Raw genomic sequence first — 14,026 nt, 5'->3', positions numbered from 1 at the left:
CAAGCAGGCTCCGTGCTGTCAGCACAGAGCCAGATATGAGGCTTGAACTCCCAAGCCATGAGATCATGACCTGAGCCAAAATCCAGTTGGATGCTTAACTGACTGAGCCGCTCAGGCTCATTTTTTAAATTTTTAAATAAGAGTATACTTCACTCATTTCTTGCACCTCCCACCCCACCTCCTGTCTCTGGCAACCACCAGTCTGTTCTCTGTATCCATGAGCTTGGTTTTGTTTTGTTTTGTTTTGTTTTTTGATTCCACATATAAGAGGTATCATAATGGTATTTGTCTTTCTCTGTATGATTTATTTCACTTAGCATAAGTGAACCTCTTCAGGGTCCATCCATATTGTTGTAAATGGCAAGATTTCATTCTTTTTTATGGCTGAATAATATTCCTGTGTGTGTGTGTGTGTGTGTGTGTGTGTACGTACATACCACATTTTCTCTCTCCATTCATCCATCGATGGCCATTTAGGTTATTTCCATATCTTGCCTATTGTAGATGATGCTGCAGTGAACATGGGGGTGCATATTATCTTTTTGAGTAGTGCTTTTGTTTACCTCCGATAAATACCCCAAAGTAGAATTACTAGATCATATGGGAGTTTTATTTTTAATTTTTTGAGGAATCTCCATACTAGTTTTCATAGTGGCTGCACCAATTTACAATCCCACCAGCAGTGCACAAGGGCTCCCTTTTCTTCACATCCTTGCCAACACTTTTTATTATTTATCGTCTTTTTGATCTTAGCCATTCTAACAGGTATGAGGTGATCTCGTCATGGCTTTAATCTGCATTTCCCCATTTCCCTTATGCTTAATGATGTTGAGCATGCTTTCGTGTACCTGTTGGCCATCTCTATGTCTTCTTTGGAAAAATGTTCAGATCTTCTGGCCACTTTTTAATCAGATTTTTTTTTTTTATTGAGCTATATGGGTTCTTTATGTATTTTGGATATTAGTCCCTTATCAGATATATGGCCTGAAAATATTTTCTCTTTCGTTTATTTTCAATCTGAAACTTTGTTAAAACTTTTTAAAAGGTCGAGATCATCGTAATGTGTAGTAGTTATTCATTGCGGCTCACTTTAAAAAACGTGTGACTGTAATTTGCCTCGGAGAATCCCTCATCTCTGCTCCCTCCCCACTTCTTAGCTCTTCTCCTCTGTCCCCATTTCATCACTTCCCACTCTGGTCTGACTTTTGCCCCTACCACTCCACTGAAACTGCCCTTACCAAGGTCACCTGGGAGCTCCTTGTTACCAAACCCAATGGACACTTTTTAACACCTGTCTTCCTTGACTTTGCTGCAGCATTGACTACATCACTCCCTCCTCTCTTCTTCCTACTCCTGTTGCTTTTCCTTTTTAGACGCCTCCATCAGTTGCCCCTCCTCTACCAGCTTCTTCATGTTGGCTATTAAATGTTGGGATAAAGCTCTGGGCGTATATCCATTGTCCTCTTCCCATTTTATTTGCTCCCCAGGTAATCTCAAAGGCACCTGACTTCAGCAATCTCCACTTGAGACCCCGTACTTCCTTGAGCTTCAGATCCCACATACTCCACTGTGCATGTGTCACAGGTACATCAAACCCAGCATGTCCAAAACAGAACTGTACGTTTTCCCCTGTGATTCTTTTCCCTTTCTCACAGAATGGCCCTGTTGCTACCTGTCTGGTCGCTCAGGCCAGCTTACCCACCTAGTTGCCAAGTCAGTTTGGCTCCCAGTCTTTCTCCCAGTCTCCCTTCCTCCTGGTCTACTCAGTCACTGAATCCTTCTAAAGGATAATACCTTCTAAAAATCTTTCTCTGTCCCTTTTTCTGCTCTCTTAGATTAAGCCCTAAGCTCTTAGTGCCTGAATGACTGCAGTGGCCTTCTCTCTGGCCTCTTTGAACCTCCGTAGTCTAGACCAACCATCTCTTTCTAAAATAGAAATCTGATGTCAAGCCCCTGTTTATTTATAACCCTTCTATGACTTCCTTTCGTTTTCGAGATACAGTCTAAACTCTCTTCTCCAACTTGCAAGGTCTTTTATGACTCAGCTCTTGCCGATCTTTTACACCTTAGCTCTGCCACTTTATAACCCAGCCATACTGAGCTACGTGTGATTCCCTGAATGGGCTGTGTTCTCTCGCTCTTCTGTGACTGGATGTGTACTACTGTGCCTCCTACCTGGAAAACCTCTTTTACTTGTTTCCTTGCTTAGGTGACATCTTTGGAAAGGCTTCCCTATTGTCCCACTTCCTCAGGCTTGGTTAGGTACCTCTTTTCTGTTTTTATAACACCTTGTATAACACCTTGTGCTGTAATTGTTTATTTTGTCTGTTTTGCTAACTGGACTGAGGGCTACTTGGAGGAGGGACCTTGTTTTCATCTCTGAACCCTGGGGACCTTCTCAGCACAATACTCTGTTTATATATATTAAAAGGATGGTTGGCAAGTTAGTGTGAAAGGCAACAGGGAGGTAAAATGTGATAGTGGTGCGCTGTACATCTTGGAGTTAAGCAAAGATCCAGAAGTTTGAGTTCAGTTTGCAGTTGAAGTATATCTATACAATAAAGTATTATTTGACCATAAAAAGGAATGAAGTTCTGATACATGCTACAACATGGATAAACCTTAAAAACATGATGCTAAGTAAAGAAGGCAGACCTACAAAGTCGCATATTATAGGATTCTATTTGTATGAAATGTCCAGGATAGGCAAATCTATATATAGGGAAAACAGATCAGTGATTGCCGGGGCCTAGGAGTTGAGGGGAGTGGAAATGACTGCTAATAGGTATGGGGTTTCTTTTTGGAGCAGTGAAAACGTTTTGGAATTGGATGGTGGTGATCAGTATACAACTTTGTGAATACACTAAAAGCCACTGAATTGTGTGGTTTAAAAGGGTAAACTTTATGGTATGTGGATTACATCTCAGTAAAGCCATTATTAAATCGTTTGATCAACGTAGATTTTATTTGTGCACACTTGAATACCAATATGATGATCCAAGAACAATTCTAGCAATATGTTGATGTCTTAGTGCCAGGCTGAGAACTTCTATTCCGTGTTTTGATTTTAAAGCACATGTTTTAAAATTACAATCTGACCTTTTAGTGGTAGAAGAACTGGATCGATCCACAAATATTATTGACGTTCCAAATTGTTAAGTGTGTATGGTTTGGCCAACCCGGTACTGTAGGGTTGAGTTATTTCTCAATAACTTGAGAAATGTTGTGTTTTGTTTAACAGTCTTGTGAATAGGCGGATGGAGGGGGAGGTGGTAAACGTATTTCTAACATGATCACAGTGTCCATTTGGGACACCTTAGAGCATATTCTGTGTGCAGGTAATTTGAAGGTGTTTTTTCATTTTGTTACATTCGTCATCACTTACTTCTTGTTGACTTAGAAAGGCAGTGATATATGCTGTACCCTAGGGAATGTTTTTCCCTCTTGTCCCACTGGAGTATATGAATATTGGACTCAGATTTGTGAATTGAGTAATACTTTAAAATATAACTGCGTTCAGCCTAAAAATTGGTTCTGAAGCACAGGGGACTATCATAAGAGTTCTTTTGCTCTCAACCCAAAGGTATGTATGGGGTATAAAAGAAGTAGTCTTTGTCCTAGAGAAGAGCTTATATGGTTCTTTTATTATTTCCAGGTCTTTTGGTGGGCCTTGTGCTTCGATATGGCATTCATGTCCCAAGCGATGTAAATAATGTGACCCTGAGCTGTGAAGTGCAGTCAAGCCCAACTACCTTATTGGTAAATGTTAGTGGGAAATTTTATGAATATACACTTAAAGGAGAGATCAGTTCACATGAACTCAATAACGTGCAAGATAATGAAATGCTTAGAAAGGTAAGTTCTCAGTTAAAGGGACTATTGGGATTTTTTTAAAAAGTGTATATGTAACTAGCAGCAAAATGATTCAGGAGAAAAATTTATAATGAATTTTTAATGATGTTTAAAATCATCTGTCTTTTAAAATGGAGAAAGATCTCAATTAACAAACGTAATGCTAAGGAAATGGGCATCTGTACGTTTCATTTTCTGATTGAGGCTAAGTACTGTAATCCTTTTTGTTTCACTGCATGATGTTTATAATTGTAATAAATGGTTACCAGTATTGACTTGAGCAGAATTCATAAGCATTTCTTTCAATTTGCAGATGGTCTTTAGAGTTTTATCGTACATCAGCACATTGAGTAATACCTAAAATATTCCATTAATATTTCTCTGAATTCTTTCTTGCTTTGATTGTATTCTATACTGAGGACAATTTAATCTTTCTTTGATTCATAATCTGGCACAACTTCAGGGTCCCCATTCTGAGTATCAGTTATTGTACCATGCTGTGCATAAAGCTTTATGTAGGAGGCTGTGTTGCAGTCTTGCTCCCAGACATTCCTGGAGCTGCTTTCTCCTGTCCCCATCATAGTCCCCCCTCCCATGAAGCTTCTAAGGGCTTCATCGCGCATGTCTCTTTTTTTCCGCCCACCCTTGGCCATTTGCCTCCATTTCTGTCTTCTGCATGGGCAGGATTTGGCTCTCATAGCTACTTGGTTGTGGTCCTGACCATCTTTAATGCTTTTTAAAATTTCATACGAACTTCATTTACTTTGCAGCAAGAGTTCTTTCCACCTGCGGAAAATTTCAGTTCCTTAAAAGTTCTAGTAAATAAAATTTTAGCATGGGCTATGTGTGTAGCTGCTTTCTGTTCATGTCAGATCCTACCGTAGCCTCATGAACGGAAAGGGGTGCCTGTATTATTATAGGGAATAGATATTAAAAGAAATAGGCTGTCAGAACTAGAAATCTTAGTCTCACAGAAGTATTTTAACTGTAATATTATGCTATATATTTTTAGGGATGTTCCCTATGTAAGAAGTCTGTTTCTTCTTGCCAGCAATAATGCCATACCCCCAAATTTTGTTACCAGTTTGAGGTCTCTTTTATTTAAAGCAAAGATATGTTCATGTTTTTTTTCCCCATTTTAAAGATTTTTTAAATGTTTATTCTTGAGACAGAGACAGACAGAATGTGAGCAGGGGAGGGGCAGAGAGAGACACACACACAGAATCCGAAGCAGGCTCCAGGCTCCGAGCTGTCAGCACAGAGCCTGACGCGGGGCTTGAACTCACCAGCCGTGAGACCATGACCTGAGCCGAAGTTGGACACAACACACTGAGCTACCCAGGCGCCCCCCCCCCCACCATTTTTAAGATTTTTAATGTCATAGTATTTTTTTAACATTTTTTTATTTTTTAAAATTTACATCCAAATTAGCATATAGTACAACAATGATTTCAGAAGTAGATTCCTTAGTGCCCCTTACCCATTTACCCCATCCCCCCTCCCCCCTCCCACAACCCCTCCAGCGACCCTGTTTGCTCTCCATATTTATGAGTCTCTTCTGTTGTGTCCCCCTCCCTGTTTTTATATTATTTTTGTTTCCCTTCCCTTCTGTTCATCTGTTTTGTCTCTTAAAGTCCTCATAGGAGTGAAGTCATGTGATTTTTGTCTTTCTCTGACTAATTTCACTTAGCATAATACCCTCCAGTTCCATCCACGTAGTTGCAAAGGGCAAGATTTCCTTATTTTTGATTGCCGAGTAATACTCCATTGTATAAATATATATACCACATCTTCTATATCCATTCATCCATTAATGGACATTTGGGTTCTTTCCATACTTTGGCTACTGTTGATCGTGCTGCCATAAACAATGGGGTGCATGTGTCCCTTCGAAACAGCACACCTGTATCCCGTGGATGAATGCCTAGTCGTGCAATTGCTGGGTCGGAGGGTAGTTCTATTTTTAGTTTTTTGAGGAACCTCCATCCTGTTTTCCAGAGTGGCTGCACCAGCTTGCATTCCCATGTCATAGTATTTTTTAATGTTTATTTATTCTTGAGCGAGAGAGCGACAGAGAATGAGTGGAGGAGGGGCAGAGAGAGAGAGGAAGACACAGAATCCGAAGCAGGCTCCAGGCTCTCCAGGCACAGAGCCCGACATGGGACTCAAACCCACGAACTGTGAGATCCTGATGTGAGCTGAAGTCGGAAGCTTAACCTACTGAGCCACCCAGGTGCCCCTAATGCGTGTATTGTAACACGCTTTCCACAGATAGGACTTAACAGATTGCTCCGACACTGTCTCCTTTTCGTTTGGTTGAGAAATAGAACAACAGCTATCCTATATGAAATATTTTGCAGTTACCACAGTAATATTCTTGCCTTTCACCAGTTTAAAATTAAATCTTTTTTCTTTTTGATAATTTGATAATGTAATACGAGGTCTCCTAAGGGAATTCATCTAAAAGAACTCTTTATTTTAACAGGTTACCTTTGATCCAGAAGTATTTTTCAACATATTGCTTCCTCCTATCATATTTTATGCAGGATATAGTCTGAAAAGAGTAAGTGCTTTTGTATTTCATATACTTTGAACGACCTTAACCTCCATGGGCTTTTTCATCTTTGTCACTTCAGAAATAGGCAGTTCTTTCCAGGTTTCCCTCCCTTCTCTCCCTGCTGAAATTTATGCCTGCACAAAAATTCTTTCTCTTACTTATTTCCTTTAATGAATAATGCATTTAATATTAGCAAAGCAGACTAGAATAGAAAGCCTTTTCTTTTTCAAATAATTGGTAAGTATTCTAACGCACTATAACTTTTTTTTTTTTTGTCAGAGACATTTCTTTCGAAACCTTGGGTCTATCCTAGCATATGCTTTTCTTGGAACAGCAATTTCTTGTTTTGTAATTGGGTAAGTACTTGAAGGTTAAAACATTTTTTATCCTTCAAATTATACTTTTTAAATAATGCATATTCAATTTTTGCGGTATTGTGTTCCTGAGTGTGTCTAAGGACCTTTTTCAGTAAAATGTATTCACATAGATATCAAGTTGTTTGAATTTTCCTTAAGGCCAAGGTATTACCATATTTAAATGGCATGAGTTAAATTTGCGATTAGTCACCAAGTACTACAGTAGACCCATCTTCTTAGGATATTCTAACTTCTGTAACAGTTACTGTTTTCTCTAAAGTAGAAATGTGTTTATTGACCAGGTCAATAATGTATGGTTGTGTCACACTGATGAAAGTGACCGGACAGCTTGCGGGAGATTTTTACTTTACAGACTGTCTGCTCTTTGGTGCCATTGTATCAGCAACTGACCCAGGTATGTGTCCACGAGAGGGGAGCTTAAGTTTTTAAGTACTTACGGTACCATGTTTTGCCAGCAAAACGGTGTGTGTGTGATCCTTCCTTTAGGTGTAGAATTCATAAATTCCCATAGTATTATACTTTCCGACTGTGGAGGAAAAAACAAAATGTATGGGCCCTTTTGGCTTAAACATACATTTTGTTTTTATTTTATTTTATGACTTTTGCTCATTAGTGGCCCACAGTTTGATGCTATTTAGATGAGGGCTCTAAGGCCTTTGCTTCAGAAATTCAGGTTGGTTCTATCTTTAGTAACTGGGTATTTGGTGACTATGAACTAGATTAGTTAAAATGGGTAATAATAGTATATTCTTTCAAGCTTCGGGAAACCATTTCCTTAAAAATCTAATGTTTATATTCAACTATCTGCATTTAAGAGTAAGAAAAACAGTTTTTAAATGATTGTTAGAAGGCAGTTGTGTGGGGTACCTGGGTAGTTCAGTCGGTTGAGGGCCCTACTCTTGATTTCAGCTCAGCTCATGATCCTAGAGTCATGGGATTGAGCCCTACATTGCGCTCCATGCTGACCATGGAGCCTGCTCGAGATTCTCTCTCTCTCTCTCTCTCTCTCTCTCTCTCTCTCCCTCCCTCCCTCCCTCTCTCCCTCCCTCCCTCCCTCCCTCTCTCCCTCTCTCCCTCCCTCCCTCTCTCCCTCTCTCCCTCCCTCTCTCCCTCCCTCCCTCTCTCTCTCTCTCTCTCTCCCTCCCTCTCCCTCCCTCCCTCTCCCTCCCTCTCCCTCCCTCTCTCTCTCTCCCTCTCTCCCTCTGCCCCTCTCTCCCATGTGCACACTTGCTCTATCTCTCTAAAATAAAAAAATAAAAATATCTATAAATATGTATTAAAAAAGAAGGCAGTTGTGCCTCTATAAGCGTGATTTGGCATCATCGGTGGGCCTTACTGTACATTAAAGGATTGGTTTTACAGCTATGAAATAGTTTTGATATGAGCACAGCTGGAGAATGAATGTAATTCTATAGAGTTAGTTTGTAGCTTTTGTGATACAGTACTGGTGAGCCTCACAGCTACATTCACATTAGGAATCTAGAGAATATGCACACTGGGGGCACCCGGGTGTCTCAGTCGGCTAAGCGTCCGACTTTGGCTCAGGTCATGATCTTATGGTTTGTGAGTTCGAGCTTGGCGTCGGGCTCTGTGCTGACGGTTCAGAGCCTGGAGCCTGCAACGGATTCTGTGTTTCCCTCTCCCCCCATCCCCCGCTCACACTCTGTCTCTCAAAAATAAATATTAAAAATTTAGAGAATATGCAGGCTGAAGACGTAGCAATGGGAACGTAGACTGCAGTTTTTGAACTCAGGATGCAGGGTTTCTTGTACTAGGCTTTAGAACCTTGGCAGAGGTCTGTTCTGTTTTACTTTTTGCCCTTGTTCATTTACTCATCTACTTTAATTGTCATCCGGTACAATTTGAGGTATGATCTTAAGGTTAACTCTGAATTCCTGTGTTAACTGATAACACAGGGAATTATATTACAGGAAGTAGGAAAATATGTTCTCTATATGAGATGATTTTATAAAGCTCAGAGGGCATTTTAGAGAGGCGTTTGTGTAGTTTAACATTTTTAAAACTGAAAATCAAATTGCTCCCTTAAAGACAATAAAGGCTGCCACCTTACTGTTTAGAGCTGCACGCATTATCAGTATGAAAATAGGATGGTTTTTGCAAGGAGCCAGTGGTCTCTCTTTTCTGGGTCCTTTTGCTTGGAAGCAAGGTCCTCGACTGCAATGTCTATGAGAAATCTGAGTCAATTGGACTAGCTACGTTACTTCAGTCTTCCGGTTTTGTTTTGGTTACAAAATATTGCCAGAATGGCTCTAGCGAAACTGTTCTGCTTATATTAAGTTGGACAGTTACATCTCTTCTGAGTGATATAGGCATTTGCCCCTATAATAATTCTGTTATTTTATAATTGTATACTTGTTAGAAGGGTGAGCTGTAAATCCTCTTTGCAAAATTCTTCAGCACTGCTTTTGCCCTCCTTTTCTCCTCCTCTTGGTAAGCTTTTATCTCCATATATTCCAGATGAAATGCTTTGCAGTAGAAACTACATCTTTTAAAATGGAAGTTTCCTGTTTTGTTGGTTGGCATTTGAAAGAGCTATCCCATCTCTGGTTATAATATTCTTTCATGTGTGCTCAGGTTTGTCTAGGGAGTGAGCTGTATGTGACTCAGCAATCAAAGTTATAATGCAACTTCAGTCTCCTCTGATTTTCTAAGAATTCTCATAGAATTGTTGCCTAGAAGAAGGATTTTTTTTTTATCTTCTCAAGCTGTAATCGTCTGATCATTGGCTTCTTATTAAATTAAATATAGAAGCTATAACTCTGGTCATAAATTTTATCTCAACCAATACCAAACTTGTGCCTTTCACTTCCTACTGTCTTGGCTAACCCAGTGTGTTTGAAATTTGCAAGTCAAATAGAAATGAGTTGTAAGTCTCCAAAGAAAAAAAAGAAATTTGCAGGAAGAGATGCTTTTCATAATACCCTTCTTCATCAAAGATTAATGATTGCCTGGTCTGTAAGAAATTTTGTGTATATTCTTTATGGAAAAGAAATATACAAGACAAGAATATTAGCATTTGCATGACACATGTAGGTCAACTCAGTCCTCCAAGCTAATTTCAGCTCTTTGTAAGATAAAGGAGATGTTGCAGGTACACAATTAGGGAAGAGAGAAGTATCGACATGAACTTACCTAATCTTTAATATGGTAAGAGAATGTTTATTGGGATTGGATCCTAAGAGGTAGAGATGAATTTCTAAGTAACCATTATATAATCACGTGTGGAGACGACTATGTTATATTTGTAATATCTGAATATTCCTCTGACCCTTTCTACTTGCTAGTGACTGTCCTTGCCATATTCCACGAGCTTCAAGTGGATGTTGAACTCTACGCACTTCTTTTTGGGGAGAGTGTCCTCAATGACGCCGTTGCCATAGTGCTGTCTTCGTAAGTGTTCTTTTTTCTTACTATATTCTGTATATTCAATGTCAGGGTACTAGGAACCACAAGTTACTTATTGAATAAAGTGCATTATGAATGCAGACATTTGAAAGAATGAGGCTTTTGTTTCCTCTTAAAGAAATACATACTTACAGACAACATGGAAAATTCCAGGAAGAAAAAGGAAGAAAAAATGATATCTCCTCCTCACACCTAAAGACAGTTACTATAAAGATTCAGGGTACATTGCCTTTTATTTTTGTTTTGTATCCATGCTATTTTTACACAGTTGTGATTATGGCGTGTATATAATTTTTTATTCTTTTTTTTAACATTATAATATGAATGTTTCTCTTTAAATTAAATTTTGGAACAGATAATATATTTACATGGTTCAAAAATCAAAACCGTATAGAGAGGTGACGTAGAAAAGTCACATTCTTACTCCTGTTCTCATCCACCTCTCCCCCCAGCCCCTGCTATGTAACCTTTTTTATTAATTTCTTGTGTGTCTTCCTATGTCTTATACAAATGCAAATACACATATGAATAAATATTTTTATTTGCCTCTTAGTTCTTATTTTAAAAGCATGATAAATATGTTCTATACCTAGCTATCTCTCATGCAACTATGTCCTGGAGATCTTTCCATATCAATACAGAGGGTTTACTCAGTCTATGTACTATACTATGAACTGTATTATAGTTTATTTAATCAGTCTCCTATTGCTGGAAACTTAAGAGTTTTCAGTCCTTTGCTATCCCAAGCAATGCTGCAGTGACTAACCTTGAACTCACCTGTTTTATACGGACAGAGGTATATTAGTGGGATAATTTTCCAGAAGTGAGATTAGCATGTTAAACGGTAAGTACATTTGTAATTTTTTTTTAATTTTTTTTAACGTTATTTATTTTTGAGAGACAGAGCATGAGTGGGGAAGGGGCAGAGAGAGGAGGAGACACAGAATCCGAAGCAGGCTCCAGGCTCTGAGCTGTCAGCACAGAGCTCGACACGGGGCTTGAACTCACGAAGTGCGAGATTATGACCTGAGCCAAAGTCAGACGCTCAACCGACTGAGCCACCCAGGCGCCCCAATACATTTGTATTTTTGTTAGACATTGCTAAATCGCCCGTCAAAGAGATTATGCCATTTTGTACTTTAACCATTGAATTATGGGAGTGCCTGTTTCCTCATAGCTTCACCAACAGAATATTTGTCAAACTTTTGTATTTTTGCCAATTTGATGATTGAGCAATCTCTTGTTGTAGTTCAAGTTGTATTTCTCTTCTTTAACATAAGCATTGCAGAAACATTTGTTAATTTTCAGAAGTGCCAAATAATACACTTTTTAAGGACAGTTATTGAAATGAGCAATATTTTAATCTACTTATAGAAATTACTATGCATGTTATTAGAAGTGTTTGCAGGTGAATGAGTCTAAACCTCTGAGGAATTCAATCCTGCCAACCCACTCCTACTAAGCAAATACCTAGCCCTGTAAACAGTTGCCTTTACTCCAAACCATCTAGTGGGTGGAGGCCAGGGATGCTGCTCAGTATCCTTCAATACACGGGACAGCATTCACCACCTAACAGATAATTCTCTGGCCCCAAATATCAATAGTGCCGGGACTAAGAAACCCTGGTGTTCTAACCAAGATCACTTTTACATTGTTAACATTGAAATTAGTATCACCTACTCTTTTGTATTCTATCTTTTGTCATTATTTATGATAATAAAATTAATACGTTTGTAACAAAAATTTCAAAGTATTTGACTTAGAATGGAGAAAATTCCTGAAATTTCAGCTCTCAGAAATAACCACTGTTAAAGTTTTCATCCAGACTTTTCCTTTAGGATAATAAAATGCATATAAATATGTTAATAATTTTTAAACAAAAAAAGGCATAGCACTAAACATATTCTTCTATAACTTGCTTTTCTCATTTGGACATTTTACTACATTAATAACTTCTATTATCCTATTGTATGGATACACCACAAATTTACCTCTCCTATCCCCTATTAATGTGTGGTGTTTTCTAATACATTATTGTGAATGGCACTGCAGTGAACATATTTATGTGTAAATTTCTATGAATCATTATGGATATTTCTGTAGGATATTTTTTAGAAGTAGAATTTCTAGGGGCGCCTGAGTGGCTCAGTCGTTTAAGTATCTGACTCTTGGTTTTGGCTCGGGTCATGATCTTGCAGTTTGTGAGTTCAAGCCCCTCATCAGGCTCTGTGCTGATGGTGTGGAGCCTGCTTGGGATTCTATCTGCCCCTCCCCCACTCAGGATAAATAAACTTTAAACATTTTTTTAAAAAAGAAGTAGAATTTCTAGGCCAATGGATGTGACCAGTAAAACATTGAGAGAGGTGGTCCTATTTCCCTCTAAAAACAGATCTACTTTGAAAGTTGCACAACATGTAAAAGGAGCCACAGGTATAGTAATGTAGTTTCCAGGAATGTAGCACAAGAAAATAGTCCAAAATTTGTAAAAAGTGTAAATATGCTCTTTCACATTTTTGTTTAGAGTAGCAAAAATATCAGAAGCAACTTTTAAATATCTAACAGTGGGGAAATGGTTAAACAAATCACTACATCCATCTGGACCATTTTTGAAGTCTTAAAAACCATGGTTAGAGAGACTAATAGTTTATGTCATTGTCGGATGAAGAAGCAGAATTAAAAACCATATATTCCCTATATAATTACAACTAAACATGAAATAGCACACATGTAGCAAGTAGAGGGGAAAGAAATAGAGAAGGCAAATAAGACAGCTCTGTCAGGGCAGTAGAACGAAGGAATGATTTTTTCCCCCTAAATTGTACATTGTATTACTTTTAGGATTAACAAAAGTATTTATAGGGGCGCCTGGGTGGTTCAGTCGGTTGAGCATCCCACTTGGGCTCAGGTCCTGATCTCACGGTTCGTGGGTTCGAGCCCCGCATCGGGCTCCATGCTGACAGCTCAGAGCCTGGAGCCTGCTTTGGATTCTGTGTCTCCCTCTCTCTCTGCCCCTCCCCTGCTCACACTCTGTCTCTCTCTGTGTGTCTCTCTCAAAAATGAATAAACATTTTAAAACATTTTAAAGGATAAAAATATGGCTGCCTCAAGATAAAGTAATATTTGTGGAAGAGATGAGCTAGGATATCAATCCAGAGGCCAGTGTTTGACAAGAAAAAATAAGCCTCTCGTGTGTTCTCAGCCCACCATGCTTTCATGTGTTCCTGTATATTTTAGTGATTAAAGAACAAAATCATGATTAGTGTGAGTCTTGAGTTTACATGAACGAATCCAGGGAAAGCAGTTTTAGGAGGCATGGCGTAGATATTTTTTTTTGTTCCAGCCAGCATTTTGAAAGCTGTCACCAGGGAGAAAGAAGATTGTAGCAGCAAGATTCTTTTCTCCAGCCAGCTGCTACATTTTCCTGTTCCTGTGTGGTCAAATCTCATTTCTGGTGGTGAGGCCCTTTATGTATGGGCAAGATAGCATGACATTAGAGGCCATTTCTTATTTATTAAAATAATAATTTTTTAACCTAACTGGGGAGGCATGAGAAGAACTTGGTATACATGGTGTAGCAAGCCCATTTTTCAGCCTTGAACCTTAAAACACACACACACACACACACACACACACACACTGCAGTAACCACAGGGAGAATTCATTATATATTCCTAGGAATGTGTTTTTTCTCCTTCGTCTCTTTGACATGACTTATATGATATCTTTGAGTCTAGACTTTTTATAAAAACCCTCGGACTTCAATTAACTGAGATGAGAACTGATTTAGTAATGGTAGGTACTCTCGCCAGACACC

General features: G+C 38.8%; 1 protein-coding gene across 6 annotated transcripts in view; it reads left to right on the top strand.

The window, feature by feature from the left end:
- SLC9A6 (solute carrier family 9 member A6) overlaps positions 1 to 14,026 on the top strand; it is a 62,792-nt gene that overhangs the window by 15,081 nt on the left and 33,685 nt on the right. For 5 of the 6 annotated variants that reach the window (XM_081792937.1, XM_081792935.1, XM_081792936.1 and 2 more), the window contains 5 exons: positions 3,656 to 3,855; positions 6,338 to 6,415; positions 6,689 to 6,765; positions 7,068 to 7,180; positions 10,092 to 10,197. In XM_081792937.1, coding sequence (XP_081649063.1) covers positions 3,656 to 3,855; positions 6,338 to 6,415; positions 6,689 to 6,765; positions 7,068 to 7,180; positions 10,092 to 10,197 — 574 coding nt within the window. Of the gene's footprint in view, positions 1 to 1,487; positions 1,585 to 3,655; positions 3,856 to 6,337; positions 6,416 to 6,688; positions 6,766 to 7,067; positions 7,181 to 10,091; positions 10,198 to 14,026 lie in introns of all 6 variants that reach the window. The other variant, XM_081792938.1, reaches the window with a different exon arrangement.

This window comes from Panthera onca, chromosome X, assembly GCF_046562875.1.
Source record: "Panthera onca isolate mPanOnc1 chromosome X, mPanOnc1 haplotype 2, whole genome shotgun sequence".
Taxonomy (NCBI): Eukaryota; Metazoa; Chordata; class Mammalia; order Carnivora; family Felidae; genus Panthera; species Panthera onca.
Note: the sequence above shows the minus strand (reverse complement) of the source record. Positions and strands in the feature narration are given on the sequence as shown.